The following is a 20,771-nucleotide window of genomic DNA, read 5'->3' as shown; positions in this document are numbered from 1 at the left end:
CTGGTGGGAGGCGGGGTTGCTGTTCTTTCTCCTCACTCCTTGAGGCTGCCTCCAGATCATAGCTTCTTTCCTCCCTATTCATTTGACCAGTAATTGACAGCCAATAGCTATAAAGAGCCTAGGGGCCAGGCATGCTGGTAAGGACCTTGGGTGGATGACATCATTTCAGCCTCAGCACAACTCAATGAAATATTGTTGTTGCTATCCCCATTTTACCACAGAGCCACAGAGGCTCAGGTTAATAATTTGTTACTTCATATATTGTCTCAAATATATGAATGGAACCAACAATATATGATGTTCCTACTTCATATATTGTCTCAAAATTTTTAAGAACAGCTTGTTTGAATTTGAATTCAGTTAATGTCATACATTGCAACTGGATTTAAGATGAGGTCATTTTCACTGAGGAGTTTTCCAGAATCTGTAGGTCAATTACATCCTTATGGTATCATTGAACTTGTTTCCCTGTCATCTGTATTTTCTGTAACTGGTATTTAGATCCAAAGGTTTAAACAGATTCAAATTTGATTTTTTTTTTGGCAAGAATACTTCATAGGTGGTTGTTGTGTACTTCCATCAGAAGGCCTATAATGTCTGGTTGCCTCGCTTTTTGTGATATTAGCAGTCATTGATGATCATTGCCAGAATTTATTTTAATAAAGGTTTCAAAATGGTGATAAATTCTATTCTTCATTTACTGGCTGCAATACTTTTATAAAGAGACTCCCGCTCTTAGTATTTAGTTACCCTGAAATACATTGCATACAAAAAGCAGGATGAATGCTTGCTCTTCCCTCCTTTTACTTACTGGTTATCAAAATATAGCTGGTTTCTTAATGTTTTCCATAAGTGACTAATGAGATTTTTAAAAAATGTTATTTATTATTTATGATTATTTCAATAGCTTTTGGGGTACAAGTGGTTTTTGTTACATGGATGAATTATATAGAGGTGAATTCTGAGATTTCAGTGCACCTGTGTTAGTGTGAGTTAGTGTACATACAGACCTTTGGATACTCATAGCTTAGCTCCCGCTTATAAGTGAGATCATACAGTTTTTGGTTTTTCCATTCCTGTTACTTTACTTAGAATAACGCCTCCAGCTCCATCCAAGTTGCTGCAAAAGACATTATTTCATTGATTTTAATGGCTGAATAGTATTTCATGGTGTACGTATACCACATTTTCTTTATCCACTCATTAGCTGATGGACAGTTAGGTTGGTTCCACATCTTTGCAGTTGTGAACTGTGCTGCTCTAAACATACATGCGCAAGTGTCTTTTTCATTTAATGACTTATTTTCCTTTGGGTAGATACCCAGTAGTGAGACTGCTGGATCAAATGGCAGATCTACTTTAAGCTCTTTAAAGAATCTCCATACTGCTTTCCATAGAGGTTGTACTAATTTACGTTCCCTCCAGCAATGTCTAAGTGTTCTCGTTTCCCCACATCCATGTCAACTTCTATTGTTTTTTCACTTATCCATAATGGCCATTCTCGCAGGAGTAAGGTGGTATTTCATTGTGTTTTTTTTTCTTTTTTTCTTTTTTGAGGCAGAGTCTTGCTCTGTCGCCTACACTGGAGTGCAGTGGTGCCATCTCAGCTCACTGCAACCTCTGCCTCCTGGGTTCAATCGATTCTCTTGCCGCAGCCTCCCGAGTGGCTGGGATTACAGGTGCCTGCCATCATGCCTGGCTAATTTTTGTATATTTTTGTAGAGACGGGGTTTCACCATGTTGGTCAGGCTGGTCTTGAACTCCTGACCTCAGGTGTCCACCTGCCTCGGCCTCCCAAAGTGCTGGGATTACAGGTGTGAGCCACCATGCCCGGCCTCATTGTGTTTTTAATTTGCATTTCCCTGATGAATAGTGATGTTGAGTATTTTTTCATATGTTTGCTGGCCATCTGTATATTTTCTTTTGAGAAATGTCTATTCACGCCCTTTGCCCATTTTTAAATAGGATTATTTGTTTTAAAAATATTATTATGAACTCATAGATTCAAACACAGTTACTATGTTTCATCCATTGCCTTTATTATTATTATTATTATTATTATTTTACTTTTCTAGATTTAGGGGTACAAGTGCAGTCATGTTACATGGATATAGTGTGTGGTGATAGAGTCTGGGCTTTTAGTGTATTCATTGTTCAAATAGTGTATATCATCAAATTCTCCTCTGTGAGTTGGATCAGCAGTGACAGTGACAGTTTCTCCCACATTTTTGTCAACAGTGTGTTGTCTAGCTTTTGGATTTTCGCTGATCTAATAGGTAAGGAATAATGGAGTGAAACTGAGCACCTTTTCATATATTTCAAGGTTTTTGCATGTCTTTTCTTTCATAGTCTTTGAATGTTTGCTTATGGTACTTTTAGACTTATTTTTCTCAATTTTTAAGAGTTCTCTACGTATAAGGGATATTTGCATGAATGTTCCATGTATGCTTCAAAAGAAAGCATATTCTCTAATATTGGGTGCAGAGTTTGACAGATATTCATATTCATAAAAACTTCCTTATGATTATTTTGGTTAGGTCTTCTACAGCCTTACTTTTGTTTCCTTGATTTGTTATAGACTGAGAGTAGTGAGTTAAAACTGCTGTTATTGGCATGCTCCGATTTGTCTTTGCACCTCCTGGTTTCTGCTTTATGACACATCTGCTTTCTTATTGGGTGCATAGTTATCGATATCTGTTATATCTTCATTGTGAATAATCTCCTTTAGTGCTGTAAAGTGTCCTTCCTTGTCCTCTTTCATGCCTTTGGCCCTGAATTCTAACTTATCTGGTGTGAGGATGGTGATTCCTGTTTTGTTGTTTGCATATGTCTGTTATTCCTTTGTTTTGCTTTAGATTTCAATACATGGTATTTAAGCCATTTTAAATCACTTTGTTTAGGTATGCCTCTTGTGATAGCACAGAGTCGAGTTTTATTTTGTGAGATAATCTGAACATCTTTATAATTAAACCTAATTATATTTAATGATATAGTGGCTATGTTTGTTTTCGGGTCTGTCGTATTATTTTGTATTATATTTACTTGGTGCATTTGTAATATTTACTGGTTCTTTCACAGTGTGTTTTTTTGGAGTACTTAAAAATATATGTATTAGTATTTGGCAAAATTTATATTTTCTTCTAGTAATTACTTCTATATTAATATATTTATAAATGTCCTTAGTCCTCTTTTTTCTACTTATGTTCTTACTGTTTTATTAACTGGTTCTCAACCAGTGCATCTTTTGATCAATGACTTTCAACAGAGGTGGGGGCAGTGTATCCATTTTATTCCCCAGAAGACACTAGGCAATGTCTGGAAGTATTTTTGGTTGTCACAACTGGGAGAGATGTGCATCTATTGGGCAGAGGCTGGGGATGCCGCTAAACATCCTATAACACACAGGACAGCCAGGCCCTATAACAAAAAAATCATCTAGCCCAAAATGTCCATAGTGCCAAGTTTGGGAAACTTTTAGATGGTCTTTGACTCCCACCTGTTATCTGTGTGGCAACCAGTGGGCTCATTTTACTTTCCGCTTTCTCTCTTCTTTCTCTTCCCATTAAAAAATCATGTTATCTCCACTTTGTCAGAACCTAGGACATTTACATACTATTCTTCAGTCTTTATTTTCATCTTCATTGTAGATTTCAATATGCAGTTTTCAATTCTTAACACCAGTCCTGTTGCTGAAATTCCTTAACTATCATTTGGTTGGTTAAAACTTGTCCTCCCAGTAGATTCTTCAGGAAGGGCTCCTGAGGAAAATATTCCTGAATTCTTGAATATTCATTACTGTGTTCTCATTGTCTTGATGCATAAAAATCACTGCATATAAAATTCTTGGTTTGTACTTTCTTTCCTTCAGTTTTGCTTTGTGTGTGGCTATTAAGAAATCTGATAACAACCTAATTTAATCTTGAGGCTCAGAGAACGTTTTATTTTTCTTTAAAATCTTATAGTTTTACTGGGGTTTGTCTTGGAGCTGAGCATTGCAGGATAATTTTCCCAGGAACCTGGTGGACCTTTCAATATATATGTTAAGTTTTTCTTTTAGTTCTAAATAGTTTTCCTAGAGTATAATTTTAAATATTAATTGTCTAATTTATTTAGGTTTTCTTCTTTAGGGACTCCTATTGTACATAAATTGGCTTGTTTGCCTTTTATCTATCTTTCTTTCTTCTCTCCTTCCTTCTTTCTTTTTTCTTTCTTTCTTTCTCTTTTTCTTTCTTCCTTCCTTCCTTCTTTTTTCTTTCTTCTTTCTTTCTCTCTTTCTTCCTTCCTTCCTTCCTTCTTTCCTTTGTTTCTTTCTTCTTTCTTTCTTCTCTTTCTTTCCTCTTTTTCTCTCTTTCCTTCCTTCCTTCTTTCTGTGTTTTTATTTTTCCTCTTTTTTGAGATGGGGTCTCGCTCTTGTTGCCCAGGCTGGAGTGCAGTGGCACAATCTCAGCTCAGTGCAAACTCCACCTCTCGAGTTCAAGCGATTCTCCTGCCTCACTCTCCCAGCAGCTGGGACTACAGGCACATGCCACCATGCTTGGCTAATTTTTGTATTTTTTGGTAGAACTGGGGTTTCGCCATGTTGGCCAGGCTAGTCTTGAACTCCTGGCCTCAAGTGATCCGCCTGCCTGCCTTGGCCTCCCAAAGTGCCCTTTTATCACTTTCAGTCTCATATTTTTTAGCTCTTTACATAATTTCTGTTTTCTTAGATATTTAAGTTTTCTTCCTGTATGTGCTTTATTATACTTTATTTCTGTATGTTACCCATTGAACACTTTGCACTTTGCTCTTCATTTCTGAGATATGCTTGTTCTTTTATTGGAAGCTGTCATTTATTTCTTCCTGTTTTATGTCTATTTGTATCCTGAGTTTTCAAGCTTCTGGTTTGTATTACACTTTAATATTTACAATTGCTTGACTGTATTTAATTAATGTTGGGATGCTTTAAAAAAAGGTTTCCTTTCCTTTATTTATTTTTAGGGGAGTATTTTAATTAGTTACAATGTTTTCTGTTCTTTGCTTTTTTTCTCTTTTCCACTCTTAGATATATACCCAAGTTACAATGAATGTCTTTACTACTCATTTTCTGTTTTATTCTTTTTTTTTGGTCTTTTTATTTTATTATTATTTTTATTTATTTTTTCTTTTTATTATTATTATTATTATTATTATTATTATTATTATTATTATTATTATACTTTAGGCTCTATGGTACATGTGCGCAACATGCAGGTAAGTTACATATGTATACACGTGCCATGCTGGTGCGCTGCACCCACCAACTCGTCATCTAGCATTAGGTATATCTCCCAATGCTATCCCTCTCACCTCCCCGCACCCCACAGCAGTCCCCGAAGTGTGATGTTCCCCTTCCTGTGACCCTGTTTTATTCTTATAGAAACTTTGAAGATATGTCCATGAACCTTTTTTGTCCGTGAGAAAATAAATGTGTAGGATTTTCCTAGAGCAGCAATAACAGGTGCTTCTACTGGAGTGAGGGAATGGAGTGGTGTTAAGTGTTTATTTGATTTCTTAGTTCAGGGACACTCTGTTCTCTTGGTATAGGCAGATCTTGTGGGGTGCAGCTTGTCTCACAGGCATTGTAGTTTGGGCTTGCCCCCTCTATCTATGCCCTTCGGCTTATGAAAACTTGTCCTGGCCTGATGTTTGGAAGTCTTTCCCCACTCTATGTGGTGTCCAGCAATTGTCTGCTCTTTTCTTCCTTTCTTTTTTCTCCTTTTAGTAGGGACAGAATTTTGCCATGTTGGCCAGGATGGTCTCGAACTCCTGGCCTCCAGTGATCCGCCAGCCTTGGCCTCCCAAAGTGCTGGGATTACAGGCATGAGCCACTGTGCCCAGCCCGTCTGCTATTTTCTTATAAAGTGTTTGCATATTTGCATGCTGGTATGAACTTGTATTCTGAACTTAGACTTAATATTTGCTCCCTTGCTCTCTTGATTCCCAATCCAACAGGAGCTTGTGTTGGACAACAGTCCAATTCCTGACCCTGAATCCCTGCCAAGCTACCTGAGGTTCCAGTGGGAGGGCTGCACCCACCCTGCTGATTCCGTGTGTCCAGGAGAGAAATACCAGGCAGGGTGTCCAAGATGGAATGCCTTTATTAAAACTGGGGGCCAGGCGCGGTGGCTCACGCCTGTAATACCAGCACTTTGGGAGGCTGAGGCGGGTGGATCACCTGAGGTTAGGAGTTCAAGACCAGCCTGGCCAACATGGTGAAACCCCGTCTCTACAAAAAAAAAAATACAAAAATTAGCCAGGCATGGTGGCGCGTGCCTGTAATCCCACCTACTCTGGTGGCTGAGGCAGGAAAATCGCTTGAACCCGGGAGGCGGAGGTTGCAGTGGGCCGAGATTGCACCACTGCACTCTAGCCTGGGCGACAGAGTGAAACTGTGTCTCAAAAAAACAAAAACAAAAACAAAAAACTGGGAATGTGGGTCTAAATCAGGTTATTGAGGTGACAAGAGGGGCAGCTGGAGCCAAGGTACAGTGCAAAAGTGAAGGGTAGTGGGAGTCAGAAAACTGAAGGTAGTCTAGATGAATTTTCCACCTAAAATGATGACTGTTAACAAATGCATAGTACATTTAAGAAAGGATAGGCTCCTAGCTCTTGCCGGTTCTTTCCTCTTCTTCCTCACCACTCCTCTTATGACTGTCTTGCCTGGATGACCCTCCTTGATTTGGCTTTTCTCTGCTATGGAGTTTCTACTGCCTAAGCCCACCTGCCCTTAGACTGCGGTCCTCAGATCCTGAGCTCCTCAGTCCAAGCCAAACTCCAACCCTGAAGGGAGCAACTTCTTTGTCCCCAGGTTCTTGGTCTGAGCTGATGTGGCCTCCACTATAAATTAAAAAAAATTTTATTGTGGTAAAATATATATAACATAAAATTGATCATCTTAACCATTGTTAAGTGGCATCAAGTACATTAAGTATATTCATATAATTGTGCAATCTCCAGAACTTTTCTTTCTCCTTTTTCACGATACAAACATTTAATGAAAATTGGTTAGTGAGTGTGTATAATCCACAAGGGGCTAAATGTTACCTGGGACTGTAGCAGACATTTAAAATAGAATAGATGCTGGAGTAAACGTTATCTATTGTCACCATCTGATTCATCTTCTTCCTTCAAAGATTCCTTGGCATGTTTCTCTTCTTCTTCCCTTATATCTTTTGGAATAATTTCATGTCTTCTTCCTTTGGTTAATTCACCAACCCTGCTGAGTTCTAATTTAAAAGATTTATTCTTAGCTTCATCATATACTATGTAAATATTTTTGCAACTTCTTAACAATAACATGGCAGGTCATTTCTTTCACCTGAAGCTTTTCTATTTTCTATCTTTGCAGCGTGCCTGGCTTTGCCAAGGGTACAGCCCCAATAACCATATGAAACATCTTGCAGAATTGTGCCCTGTCGTTCACGCTGTAAGACCCTACTGTAAAACTACAGCCAAAAGGTCTAACAGCACTGCAGTGTATACGCATGGCAACTGTGTCTGCAAGATGTTTTTGTGGAATGGTATAGCCAAAGCTAGATCTAAAGTTGGAAGCTTCTTCTCTTGTTACATCTGCCAAAGAAGGGGCATCTGTCAACAAACCTGCTACCACCATTCCAACATGCCAATCAATATTAAAAAGTCTTTTGTTGGAGCCTTCTTCATAAAGTTTAGGAAGACTCCCTTTTCTACCCCAAAGCCACCACCATCTTTACATCTGAGGCCAGTGGCTGTACTACTATTTTCCACAGCCTTCATAGCATATTCAACTCAAAAAACTCTTCCATCAGGAGAGAATGTAGAGGCTGACAAGTCATACCTGGTGTTAATTGAGCTCTTTGTTTTAAAACCAGTAGAATGCGTAGGGCTTCCAGGCCTCCAGAAACTTTTCATCTTATAAAACTGAAACTTTATACTAATTAAACAGTAACTCCCCATCCCTTCCTCCCCCCAGTCCCTGGCAACCACCATTCTACTTTCTGTATGAATTTGATGACTCGAGGTAGCTTGTATAAATAGAATCACACAGTACCTGGTTTTTTTTTTTTTTTTTTTTTTTTTTTTTTTTGTGACTGGCTTATTTCACTTAGCATAACATCCTCAAGTTTCATCCATGTTGCAGTATGGATCAGAGTTTCCTTCTTTTTTAAGGCTGAATAATATTCCATTGTACATATGTACCACATTTTGTTTATCCATTCATCTGTTGATGGACATTTGGGTTCCTTCTACTTTTTGGCATTTGTTAATAAATGCCGCTATTAACATATCTTTTTGTGACCCTGCTTTCAACTCTTTTGGGTATATACTCAAAAGTGGAACTGCTAGACAATATGGTAATTCTATTTTTGATGTTTTGAGAAATCGCCATACTGTTTTCCATAGTGACTGCACCATTTTACATTCCCACCAATGGGGCACAAGGGTTCCAATTTCTCCACATCCTCACCAACACTTATTATTTTTTGATAGTAGCCATTCTAATTGGTGTGAGGTGGCATCTCATTGTGGCTTTGATTATTTCCCTAATGATTAGTAATGTTGAGCATTTTTTCATGTGCTTGTTGGCCATTTGTATATTTTCTTTGGAGAAATGACTGTTCAAGTCTTTCCTAAGAGTTCTTTATAGATTCTCAATATTAACCCCTTATCAGAGAAATGATGTGCAATATTTTCTCCCATTCTATAGCTTGCCTTTTCACTCTGTTGATTGTATCTTTTGATATACAGAAGTTGTGAGTTTTGATGTAGTCCAGTTTATCTGTTTTTTCTTTTGTTGTCTATACGTTTGATGTCATATGCAGGAGATCACTGCCAAATCTAATGTCACGAAGCTTTCCACCTACATTTTCTTGTAAGCATTTTATAATTTTAGGTCTTATGTTTAGGTCTTTGATCCATTTTGAGTTAACTTTTTTATGTGGGGTATGCACTATCATTTTTGCTTGGAGTTTCCAACATGTAGCAGTGATAACACAATGCAGTTAAGAAATGGACTCCCATATTTCTACCCTTGGATTTTTAGGAGAAAATATGTCTTTCATTCCCTTTCCCAACAAACACTTGCCCCTAGTCATGAAAGAGGCCATAAAAATGTAAGAAAACCAATGCAAAAATTTATATTTTATTTGAATTCAAAAAATTTAAAATTGCTTTCAAATTCAGGAAAGTACCATAATGCAGGACCCCAGGGGGAAGCCTCATATACAGAGACAGATAAATTAAATGTATATACTGCAGACAAGCCAAGAAGGTGTGTAGATTACATATTTACAGCACTTGATGTTTTCTGAAAACCATATTTATACATTTTATTACATTTACAAAAAAGGCTTCCACTACCGTTTACCTACAATAATGAAAAAAAATTTACACCTTTTTTTTTTCTTTTTTGGTACTGTACAAACTTTGTATAATAAAAATATATCTCTGTACAAAAGATTTTTTTTGTTTTTGTTTTACTTTCTTTTTTTTCCTCATGGGATGGTGATGGGTATATGGCGTAGATGGTGGGTGAAGGGCCTCATCTGCCCTGTTCCCTTCCAAGCCTCTGGAGGTGGAGAGAAATGCCAGGGGTGCGGAGGGTGATGCCCAGCAGAGTGCTGGGTGCCCCACCAGCAGGTGCTCCTCGAGCATCTCATGGAACTTTACAAGGAGATGCAGGGGAGGGGTGGGGGGCGGGAATAGGCGTCCACTGGGTGGTCTGAGAGGGGCATAAGAAGGGGGAAGGGAGCAGTCGAAGGAGAGGAGTGTAAGGGAGAAGGGAGCGTAAGAAATTGGGAGGGGAGCTTCCTGCACTTGTTTCCAGCCAAGGAAAGAGATGAGAGTGTGAGTGTGTCTGGATTGGCCCTCTCCCTCCAGGCCCAGGGGTGTCCCAGAGGTGGTGTGGCCAGGGGTAGGCTCCTGCCTCTGTCAGCCTCCATTGTGTCTGCTGGAAATGGACGCCTCTCACTTTACCCTGGCCACTCTTAACATCAGTCAGATCTTCTAATTGTTCCAATCTAGAATTTGCTTAAGAACCAGGTGTCACTGTCCCTCCGCTCCTGCACATTTCTATTTGTTATTTCAATATGTGACATGAATCTCTGAGGCCAGCCTGTCACACGTGTACAGGGGCTTAAGCTTGTGGGGACCTTCCCGAGGACAGAGAAAGTGGCCCTAAATGCTATACTTTGATTCCTAAACTCATGAACTTCCCAACAATATTCATGGAATTCATGAATGACCGAAGCATAATATAGCTGTCAAAATAAATCAAACCCACTTGCAAGGAGCTGGAGAGAGTGTGACTTTCAGCCACTCCGTTGTTTTGATTCAGGACCTGCCAGGTCTTTTGCTGGCTATGGTCAGCGGCTGCTGGGAGCCAAGGAGCCAGCACCAAACGCAGGAGGCCTGGGGAGTTGAATCCTTGCCCCGAGGCTGCCTACACGGAGACAGCAGAACCCAGATAGGACACACAGGTGTCTTGCCTGGCTTTCCAGACCTGACCACAGTGCTACTGTAGAGATTCATTGGCTCCTCCCTTCTTAGCTGCCCCTTCTAGAACAGGGTTTCTGGCAGCTGGTGTAGTGGACTTTGGGGCAGACTGATCTGGGTTTGCATTCTGACTCCACACTTCCTAACTCTGTCTTTACCTTTCCAGGCTTCTGTTTTCTCATCTGTCAAAGGGGAATAACAAATCCTATGTTTTGGTGTCATTGTGCAGACTAGAAATACTATAGGCAAAGTGTCAGGCACAGAGAATAACCCCAGTACATGATAGCCATTGTTTTTCGGGTACTGGGGCAGACTTGCTCCCCTGTTCTCTCAAGGACCCTGCTGCTGCCCCCAGACTTGGCATCCTGTCTGGGCCACAGACTTGTCTTCTCTTCTCTTTGTCAGTTGACAGCCAGACTTGACCTTGGGCTGCCGGCCAGACTCCTGCCCTATCCTCCCCGGCTCTCCCTTCTTTCCCAGTGCTTCCCAGGACCCAAACGACTTTTTAATCTACTGGGTTTAGAACTCAATAAAATAGTGTTTGAAAAAAATAAAGAAACTGATTTTCAATCTATTTCCACAGACTTTTTTCCTGCCCTTGGGGTAATCCTTGCTGCCGCTGTGCAGATGGGGCCGTTCATCAGCAGACAGCTGGTTTCTGCACGCTGACCGGGTTTCTGCACGCTGACCACACGATGGGATGTGTCCTACTGTTACAGTCACTGAGTCACCGTGTCCTCACACATGGGATGGGCAGGGGGCATATTGTTTTGAAAGCTGACCGTACCTCCCCCCCTTCATCTCTTCTCTGTGTGTGGGGAACAGGGCATGAAGCATCCTTCATGTGCACTTCTAGTTTTGAAGCCTTTATGGTCTCTTCCATAGGACATGAATGAAGGAAAGGTGTGTGTGTGTGTGTGTGTGTGTGTGTGTGTGTGTATGTGTGTGTGTGTGATCAGGCCCATACACACACACACACACAGATCCACAGGTTGCTTTGCTATTTTAAATCCATAAACTTTCTTCCTCCGTCTGCAGCCCCTCTTCCTTTTCTGCCTTCTCAGGACACGGCGGGAGTCCTCTCCAGGGTGACTGGCATAGATGGCGGCAGGGCGAGGGCCTGAGTCCCAGCAGTAGCAGACACAGGCAGAGAGACGAACGAAGATGGGCACTGGGCACTGTGCTCAGGGGAGCCTACTTCCTGCCCCCTGGGGAACTGGGAACAAACAGATCACACCGAGTTTGCAAAGAAAAAAGAGGCAGTGGGAGGGGAGGGGCCAGGAGCAGAGGAGGAAAAGCAAAGCGGCAAAGAAAAGAAGGGACAAGCGGGAAAGAGATGAATCACCTCAATCTTCATTTTGATTTTTAATCTTCCCAGGTTGGGGATGGGGGTAGGTAGCGAATACATGCAGCAGAACGTGTCTTTTTCTGTCTTTTTCCCTTGCCAGGCCAACTTCGCCATTAGACCTGGAGGCCCAGTGCTTGGGGGCCACCATACTTTTAGGAACCCCGGAAAACATTCTAATTTTAGTTTCTTTCAAAATCAGATGAAAAAATATGACTAGGATAATAATGGATCTGTAATAAAGAATCCAGGCTGGATTATATTCATTTTTGTAGTGACACAGTTGTGAAATCTCATTTTTGATACTTTTTTTAATGGAGGAAGGGTTGGCAAACATCATCACACAGCCCTGTTCCTCCACCCTGTTACTCGCTGACCACACAGGCCTCGTTGCTTCCTTAGTAGGGTGTTTATTTTAATTTCAGCTTTTCTCCTTGGCATTATTTAAACAAAAATTACCATCTAGTCACTCATTTGCAATGTGTGTGTGTCTGTTCAGGGTGGCTCTTGCTTTCTTTGTGCTCCAGCTGTGGGCAGAAGTGGTCAGAGGGGCCCTGCTGGAGACCTGTGGGCTGGGCAGTGGGTTCAGAGCCTGCTGGCAAGGGGCCAATGCTGAGGGCTGGCCAGATGTGGAGCCACCAACCCCAGCCGACCCGGAGGTGACAGCATGGCGCACACCAGCACCTGGAACCCAGCAGAACCCAGGTGTGGAGCAAGAGTGACTATGTGGAGGTCAGGAGCATTCTTGTTTCTTTCTTACACTGTTTAATAATTCATGCAGTGAATCAGATTCATCACTGATCATCTCCAAGCCCCGATTTACATCATCAGAGGGGATTTTTCTTTTTTTCTTTTGCCTTCTATTGATAAGAGTTCTGAGAAGGAAAAAGTAAAGATTGGGCATACAGATGAAACTTGAGGAGTAATTTTGGCATGCTAAAAGAATCCCACTGGAATAGGGGGGAACCCTTATTTAAATGTTTGTTTTGGAGAGACATAAAAAGATGGGGAAAAGCTCTTTCCATAAATTGTTTGTATTCAGGAGCTGCATCTGCTACGTCCTTGACTCGCTCACCATCTGGGACTCAGGCTGAAACTGTGAAATCCCCCAGGAGTTGTGAGGTGGAAAGGGAGTAAAGCACATCAGGGGCTGGGCAGTGATAATGACATTTGCTGCTCTTGTAACCCCCTCGGCGGGAACTGTTCCCACCATCCCCATTGGTGGCCTTCACAGGCACCCTCATAAAAGCCTGTTTCCTCGCTGCACTGCCATTTGTGTGTGGCTGGGAATATCTGCCATGTGAGTGGCCGTGCACAGGAGCGTGGGGAGGGAGTGTGACACTAGCCCTGGGTTTGGCTGGTGGCCCACTTGGCGGATTTTCCACTGCCTTCACTGGGAATCCCTACCTGGCTGGCTCTGTGACTCTTCTCCTCAGAGTCCTTCAGCACAGGACCTGAGAGGGGGCACCTGCCTATCCCCAGAAAGCGGGATGTGTGGGAGAAGACAGTTCTCAGAGGGGTGCAGCTTGGACATTGTGTTGGGGCAACTCCTGAAGGGTCCCAGGTCCCAGAGGTGAGGGTGTCATCGAAGGAGGACACAGTGAGGAAGAGGCGGTGCCTTTTAGGTTCATCAGTTCTTTCCCAGTGGGCCTGTCAGATGCATGCCTGTGTGCGTGTGTGCGTATGTGTGTGTGTGTGTGCATGACCGTGTACACATGTGGGTGTGTCTGTCCCCTCTGTCCATATCTCGGGGGGCTCCTCCCCTCTGTTGTGCTCAATGTGATGGGGAATTTTGTAAGTAAACCTGCCTAGGCTATGGTGCTCAGTTGATGGGTCAAACACCAATCTGGATATTGCTGTGAAGGTATCTTTTTAGATAAAATTAACTTTGAAATCAGTAGACTTTGAGTCTCCATAATGTGTGTGGGCCTCGTTCAATCAGCTGAAGGCCTTAAGAAAAAGACTGAGGTGCTCTGAAGAGGAAGGAATTCCGTCTCTGACTGCTTTCGGACTCAAGATGACAGCATCAACTCCTGCTGGAATTTCCAGCCTGCTGGCCTGCCCTGTAGATTTCCACCTTGCCAGCCAATTTCTTAGATGAGTCTCTCTCTCTCTAAATATATATTTATTTGTATTTCTATCTCTATATAACATTTACATATAGCTCTACAGAGATGCATATCTATATATAGATGGATAGGTATGGATATATCTTGATATAGGGGTATATGTATTGTGTTTATAGTGTATGAATGTGTATATATATATATATATATATATACGATATACCTATATACAGATATATGTGCATCTCTGTATAGCTCTACAGATCTCCAGGGCTTGACTTCAACCAGAGGATGTATATATCCAGTTGGTTCTGTTTCACTAGAGAGAAACAGACTAATACATGCCGATGTTCTGCCAAGCCCGGGGGTGAGGAGCACAGTTTCTGGAGCCAGTCAGCCTGGGATTGGATTTTGACCCCACCCCTTCTGAGCTGTGTGACATTGCTCAAGTTAATTTCTATGCAGCTCAGTTTTCTCATCTGTAATGGGGCTCCCACTAGCTTCCACCTCACAGGGGGTGCAGGGATTCAATATATTAGATCCACAAAGGGCCTGGTTCAGTGCCTGATACACAATGATGCTCAGTGCACAGCTCTCCTCTTACTGGGTGTGTCTGTGTGGCATGTGCGACTCCGTTGGGTGGAGCCCCTGGCACGCACAGGTCCCTGTCTGTGCTTGTCATGGCCTGTCTTCCTCTCACACCCCTGCTTACCGGCTGCTGGAGGCAGGGCTCTCGGTGGCGGTGGTGGCAGCCAGTCCAGGTGGCTATACCGCTGTGCACACTGTGCTGACTGTGAACTCCGCCTCGCTGGCCATGATGTCTGTGGGCTGGATGTTGCGGTCGTACATCGGGTTCTCAAACGTGGCCCGAACATTGGTGTTCTCGTGGCCAGCGTAGCCATTGAAAGGAACTTTGGGTCTTCTCCTGGCAATAAAAGAGGAATTGACCACGGCATGAAAAGAGCGACACAGACAGGCTTAGGGGTCTGGTGCGGGGGGTGCTGGAGGGAGAGAGGGAGGGCCCGCCTGATGCCCGCCCTGCGTCCTTCCTGTGCGGTACCTGTGCTTGTAGAGATAGAGCACGAAGCCTGCAATGATGAGGGCGATGAAAGGCACCAGGATCGCGGCTGCCACTGAGCTGCTGTTGGAAGCAAAGTGGCGGCCAATGGACTCGGGGTCTGACTCCAGCAGCCTGAGGTCTGCACAGTCCCAAAGCAGAAAAGTCAAGTCACAAACACACAGTTTGAGGCTCTGTCGGCTACCCTCCCCGACTACACACTCTTGGGAAGCAGGGCTGCCACTCAGGGTGCTCCTCACTCCTGCTCAGCACGGGAGGCAGGTGTGCCCAGGGCTGCCCGCCTGCCTCCACGTGTGCACTCAGTCCTCGGGGGCAGGGTCTTGCATGAATCTGCCTTGTGCCGCTCAGATGGCACCCAGAGGACCATCCGCAGAGGAGCCTGAAACCATGGCTCAACAGAAACTCTTACAAGGGTGCAGCCCTTTAGAAATCTCTAAAGTTCTTCTGGCTGTAGCAGCCTTTTATCAGATGAAACCTTACAGGGACACCAAAATATAAGACAGATGAAGGCGAAACTGTTCTGGTTGAAGCTGAAGCATCTCCTTCTGGAAGACTGCCTCTCCTCCTTCTTTGCCCTCCCCCTGCAGACTGGGAAGGCTCAGAAGAACACAAGTAGACACTGTGGCCCCCGTAGGTACCCTGCTAACTGAGGGGCTGGGGCTCTGAGAGGGGACAGGATATCTGCTGTGGAGCCAAGAACAAAAGCTGTGATTTTCTAAGGCCTTTGCAGCGTGCCTGGTTGTCTTGGAGTAGGTGAAGCGTGCTGTGTGGAAGACAGTGGTCTCAGTCCATGCAGCTCATGAGGGCAGAGCTGGTGCAACTCTGGGGGAGGAGCAGTGTGGGTGGGAAAGGTGGGGGCAGACCGTGGCTCAGTCCAGAGAAACTTTCAGGAGCTCGGAGCCGGAGGACGTGCAGTGGACTTGCCTTGGCAGGCAAGGGCCCTGGCGACGGGAGGTGTCAGTGTCTGGGGTACAGAGAGGCGCTCACGCAACTGCGGCTGCCTCCTGTTTCCCCCTCCCCTGCTTCTGAGAAACCTGACCCCTCCCCCAACCAGAGTCTGAGGCTGGGCACTTGGAGGCTCCAGGCCAGGACCAGGCTCCAAGGTGTGGATGTTTGACATGGATGACAGGAAGCATGCTAGGTAAAGAGGCCAGTGAAGGACCAGGGAGGGAAGCGGCCTTGACGCTCAGTTTTCTCATCTGTAAAATGGGCACAAAACCAGTCTTCCAGGGCTGGGCTAGGGCAGAAACGACATCACAGTCAAGGCACCCTGAGAGCTCTAAGACACTCCACAACGTCGTTGTTCATTGAGGCAGGGGTGACACCCAAGGCTGGCTGGAGGGTGTGGCTGGGGGTTGTATCTAAGAGCCAATGTCCCTGGGGTTGGGGGCTCTCCTCTGCATGTCTGAGCAGGAAACTTTGTCAAAGGTTGAGTGGGTTATGCACATGTGTTTGCTTTTGGAGAGATATTCCATGGCTTTTGTCAGAATCTCAAAAGGCGTCCCTGATCCCAAAGAGGCCAAAGCACCCCCGCCTCAGACTGTTCAACTTCCCCAGTCCTTTACCTGACCGTGGCACACACGGTTTCTCTCTCACCCACCCGGGCCCACACTTCCGGGGGACAAGCACTAGTTACCCAGTCTTTGAAAGCCGAACTGCCCAAAGCCTTGGCCCTTGACCGAGCCTTGGTAGATGAAGGTGCCTCCAGAGGATTCTGACGAGACCTGTGATGGTGGGGAGCACAGAGAGCAGGTGGGAGGCTGCTGGAAGGATCTAGAACTCCTCTCTCATCGTACATGCTGCCCAGCAGGTCAGAGTCACCCACTGACCTGCTGCTCCAACACACAGGGTTTGTTCTCTGCCCACACCCAGGCAAGGGTGGGTGTGACCGGGGAGCCCGGGGTGGGGCAGGGGCACCAGCTACATGTATGAGGTAGGAGGAAGATTTTATTTTCTACTGGTCAAATCACTTAATCTCTCTGTGCCTCAGTTTCTCATGTGCAAAATGAGAATAGTAACAGTACCTATGTCATAGGGTGGCTGTAAGGATTAAATGAGTTAATAAAGATGAAATACTTCAGAACACTTAATTTATAGGCCTTAGATGCATGGTAGCTGTTATTACTGTGATGAAAAACCACCTTTCGAGCATTATGGAACACACAGAACCATGGTGAAAATGTCCCTTGCAGATTAAAGGTACTGGAGAGCTCGTCACAGTTCTAAGAGCTATTAATTTTTTAGGGGGCATAGCCGGGGACATAATTCCTGCCACTGATGCTCATGTGACAGATGCAGACCCCCAAATGTGCAGTCTGGGGCCGCAGCAGCTGAGGGCATGCTGTGGGGCTGCCTGCGCTCCTGGGTACTCCCAACCTATGCTCCATGGCTAGGAGCAGCCTCTGTCTGCCCTCCCCAGCTGTCCCCCCAAACACACCTCGCTGGCTATCGAAAGTCTCCATGCTTGTCTGGCATCCTAGGCAGTAGCTCCAGCTGTTCCTGGCCCTCTGGATCCCCGACTTCATCTTCCCCTGCCCTGCACTGCTAGCTCCATGTCCCAGCTTTGACCATCCTGGATGGTGGAGTCTATTATCCCAGCTTTGACCGTCCTGGATGGTGGAGTCTATTGTCCCAGCTTTGACCCTCCTGGATGGTGGAGTCTATTGTTCCTGCACAGCTTTTGGGCCACGATGATTGACGCTGGCCCATACTTGGATTACGAAGGGGACCTACAGATACCCTTGGGCCTACCGAGGAACTACCTGTATGTGCCAGCCCCTGGAGAAGCCACTTGGTTCTCCTGATGTGTTTATAAAACAAAGTCAACTATGCCACAGTCCTTCACCAGCTGGTCCTGTCCATGAGAATGCACTGTGACTCCCTAGCTCTCTGCTACTCTGGTCTACCATGACCTCTCGCTTCATTCTATCCTTTCTCTTCTAGCTCCAGCAATCCAAGACAGAGAAGTGGAGGACGTGGTAGGGGATGCTATGCTTAACTCCACTACGTGTGAAATAGGAAGGTATGGCCAGAGAAATGTCACTGGAGATCCAGCTTCCACCTCAAGAAAACCCTAGAATAGAATGTCTTTTCCACAAGGGAATGCAAGAAAGTCCTATCCCTCTGCCATGTCCTGGTCTCTCAAGTTGTGCTAAATCACTCACAATCTGCATCCTCAAGTGTGAGCAGAAGTTCGATGTAGTCATGTAAGACTCACTGCCTTCTTCCAGCTCCCACCCACCACATCAATACCTTCAACTAGCCTGAATTCCCTCTGCCCCCGACCTCCATCCCTTGCTTTCTGTTCAAACAACAGAACTTACTCCAACTCTCTTGAATGTGGTGAACCTCTGGACTCTGAGTCTTCTGTCTTTTAAAATTTTTTCCTTTGCCTATTTCATTAGTAGATGAGGACCCTCTTGCTGCTCCTAGGCAGGGCCCCACAGAAAACCTCCTCCCAAGTTTCCAGATTGATCCTAGGAGTTTGCACACCCTTTCGTCCTCCTCTTCCCTGCCAGTGATCTGGGAATCAGGGGAGGAGGTGAGTTTGCTGAACTTACATGGCCATCTAAAGCCCAGTGATCATCTTTGAACTTATTCACAAAGATCTCCACAGGCCCTGTAATCTGGTACACCTGGAGTAGGAGATGGAAATCTTCTTTCTTGTAAGTTCCTGGGAAATAAAGTTCAGGGGTTACACATGAAAGATCTGGGAAAATTTCAAAACTCAAATTTGTGGGTTTGTGGGTGTGTTTCTGGATGGAATTTCATGTGTAGATGTTGATATAAACATTTCCCACATCCCTTTAAGTCGTAAGTGTAGTGTTGAGTGTGGGTTTGTGTAGGCTGAACGTGGTTATATGCAAGAATTATTAATATATGCGTATGTATGTTAATAATTGGATTACTGGGTTGAGGTTGTGATCCTATTGACACAGGCATGTGTGAGAATACGATTTTGTCTTTTAATCTGTCCACTAATGCATAGATAGTTCAATGGGTGCAATAGTTCATGATGGCCTGGGCATGGGAGCACGTGAATGTGTCTATTATCATGCGTGAAATGAGCAAATGTCATCCTGCAGTTGCGTAGGTGTGTGCACGTATGAATGCGTAGATAGGATTGTATGTGAGGTTGTGCATTAATATGTTCATTCACTCACACATTCGCTTATCTATCCATCTATTCAATAAATCCTTATTTTCTAAGATACTTACTTTTTCTGATGATAGAAAGATTGAAAATTGGGAAAATTTTAGAAAATGCCGAGATGCGTGAAGAAAAAATGATCTCTCCTGATCTCACTAAGAAATAACCACGTTACTGTAAATAATTCCAGTTTTCTTTCTTATGAATGTAATGTTTTCCTTTAAAACACTGGAGTCATATTTTAAATACATTATAATGAATGCATTTCCCTCAACACTGGCATAATATTTCATCTAGTAGATATACTATCATTAAAATACCCATTTCTCTATTTTAGGGAAATTTTCTAATTCCACTTTTTATATACTACAAATGGCCTTGTAATGGGAACAGCCTTTATTCATAAATGTTTGACTCCCTCCATATCTTATGATAAAAACTGTTAGAAATGTAATTAATGGGTCAATCATTTTCAAGGATCTTGATACAAGTCACCAAATTGTTTTCCCAGAACGGTACCATTTTAGAATTTGGCCTTCATGGCTGAACCCGACCTGCACTAAGTGTTATCGTTTAAAAACACTCTGAGTTGATGGTGTAAGTGGAAAATGACATTTTGAGTTTCCTTTTTTTTTGATGATTGCTGAAAAATATTTTTTCTTTTGTTTGTTGACTGATTGTACTTTGGATCCTGGGAAGTCTCTGCCCCTATTTTTGGTTCAGTTTAGGGATATCAGTCTTTTCTCTTTGTTTATAAGAGTTCTTTATATATTCAAGTTATTAATATTTGCCATTTAAACATTTCCCTTTAGTCCATGGTGCTTTATCATGTAAAGATGAATAGACACTTCCTCTTCCCTGACCAGCAGACAAGTCTGAGCCTTGCATGACAGTATGATGCAATGCCATTAGGCTCATCCTTGCCAAGGGTGTGTGCCCATCCATCCTCCCGGCTTCCACAGAGGGGCATGCTCCTTACCAGCCAAGTGCAGCTCTACGCCACTGTGGTCAATCATGGTGGCATTGACCTTGCTGTTGGCCACTTGGAAGCCAGTCACTCTGAGCATGGCTGGTTGCTTCTTCCCCTGGTATTCATAGGCCCCTTTCCACAGGGAATTCTTGGCAAAAACATCCCCAGGAACTAGAGGAATTGAGAAATAGATGTGAGAGGGACTTTGTGTGTGCTGCCAGAATTGGGGTGACCTGATGACTGATCCCAGCCCACTCACTGCGATTGTTTCCTTTCCCCAATGTCTACCATGTGAGGAGGGTGGTAGAATGCTCTGGCCTCTTCTCCTCTTGTGTCTCAGAGTGGATGGATAGAGGGAACTGATAAATATCCACTCCCATGTTCATCGCAGCATCACTCACGATGGCCAAGATAGGGAAACAACCCAAGTGTCCGTGAATGAATGAACAAATAAAGAAAAGGGTATATATACATACACTATGGAATACTAGACAGCTTTTAAAAAGAAGGAAATTCTTTCATTTGCGGCAACATGTATGAACTGGAGGACATTATGTTAAGTGGAATAAGCCAGGCACACAAAGACAAATATCATATGATCTCACTTACATGTGGAATGTAAAAAAGTTGAACTCATTGGAGTAGAGAGTAGAATGATGGTTACAGAGGCT

General features: G+C 43.8%; 1 protein-coding gene and 1 pseudogene across 1 annotated transcript in view; both read right to left on the bottom strand.

The window, feature by feature from the left end:
- Positions 1–7,110: 7,110 nt before the first annotated feature.
- On the bottom strand, positions 7,111–8,018 carry LOC129006430 (proteasome subunit alpha type-3-like; annotated as a pseudogene).
- Positions 8,019–8,194: 176 nt separating this feature from the next.
- Positions 8,195–20,771, bottom strand: part of CSMD2 (CUB and Sushi multiple domains 2) — a 664,918-nt gene continuing 652,341 nt past the window's right edge. The window contains exons 66-71 of the mRNA XM_054497047.2: positions 20,110–20,271; positions 18,541–18,653; positions 16,617–16,704; positions 14,963–15,101; positions 14,615–14,827; positions 8,195–11,707 (exon numbers count right to left, since the gene is read on the bottom strand). Of these exons, the coding sequence (XP_054353022.1) occupies positions 14,668–14,827; positions 14,963–15,101; positions 16,617–16,704; positions 18,541–18,653; positions 20,110–20,271 (662 nt within the window). The 3' untranslated portion in view covers positions 8,195–11,707; positions 14,615–14,667. The remainder of the gene's footprint in view (positions 11,708–14,614; positions 14,828–14,962; positions 15,102–16,616; positions 16,705–18,540; positions 18,654–20,109; positions 20,272–20,771) is intronic.

This window comes from Pongo pygmaeus, chromosome 1 (genome assembly GCF_028885625.2).
Source record: "Pongo pygmaeus isolate AG05252 chromosome 1, NHGRI_mPonPyg2-v2.0_pri, whole genome shotgun sequence".
In the NCBI taxonomy this organism is placed as follows: Eukaryota; Metazoa; Chordata; class Mammalia; order Primates; family Hominidae; genus Pongo; species Pongo pygmaeus.
This window is presented reverse-complemented; position numbering and strand designations above follow the sequence as displayed.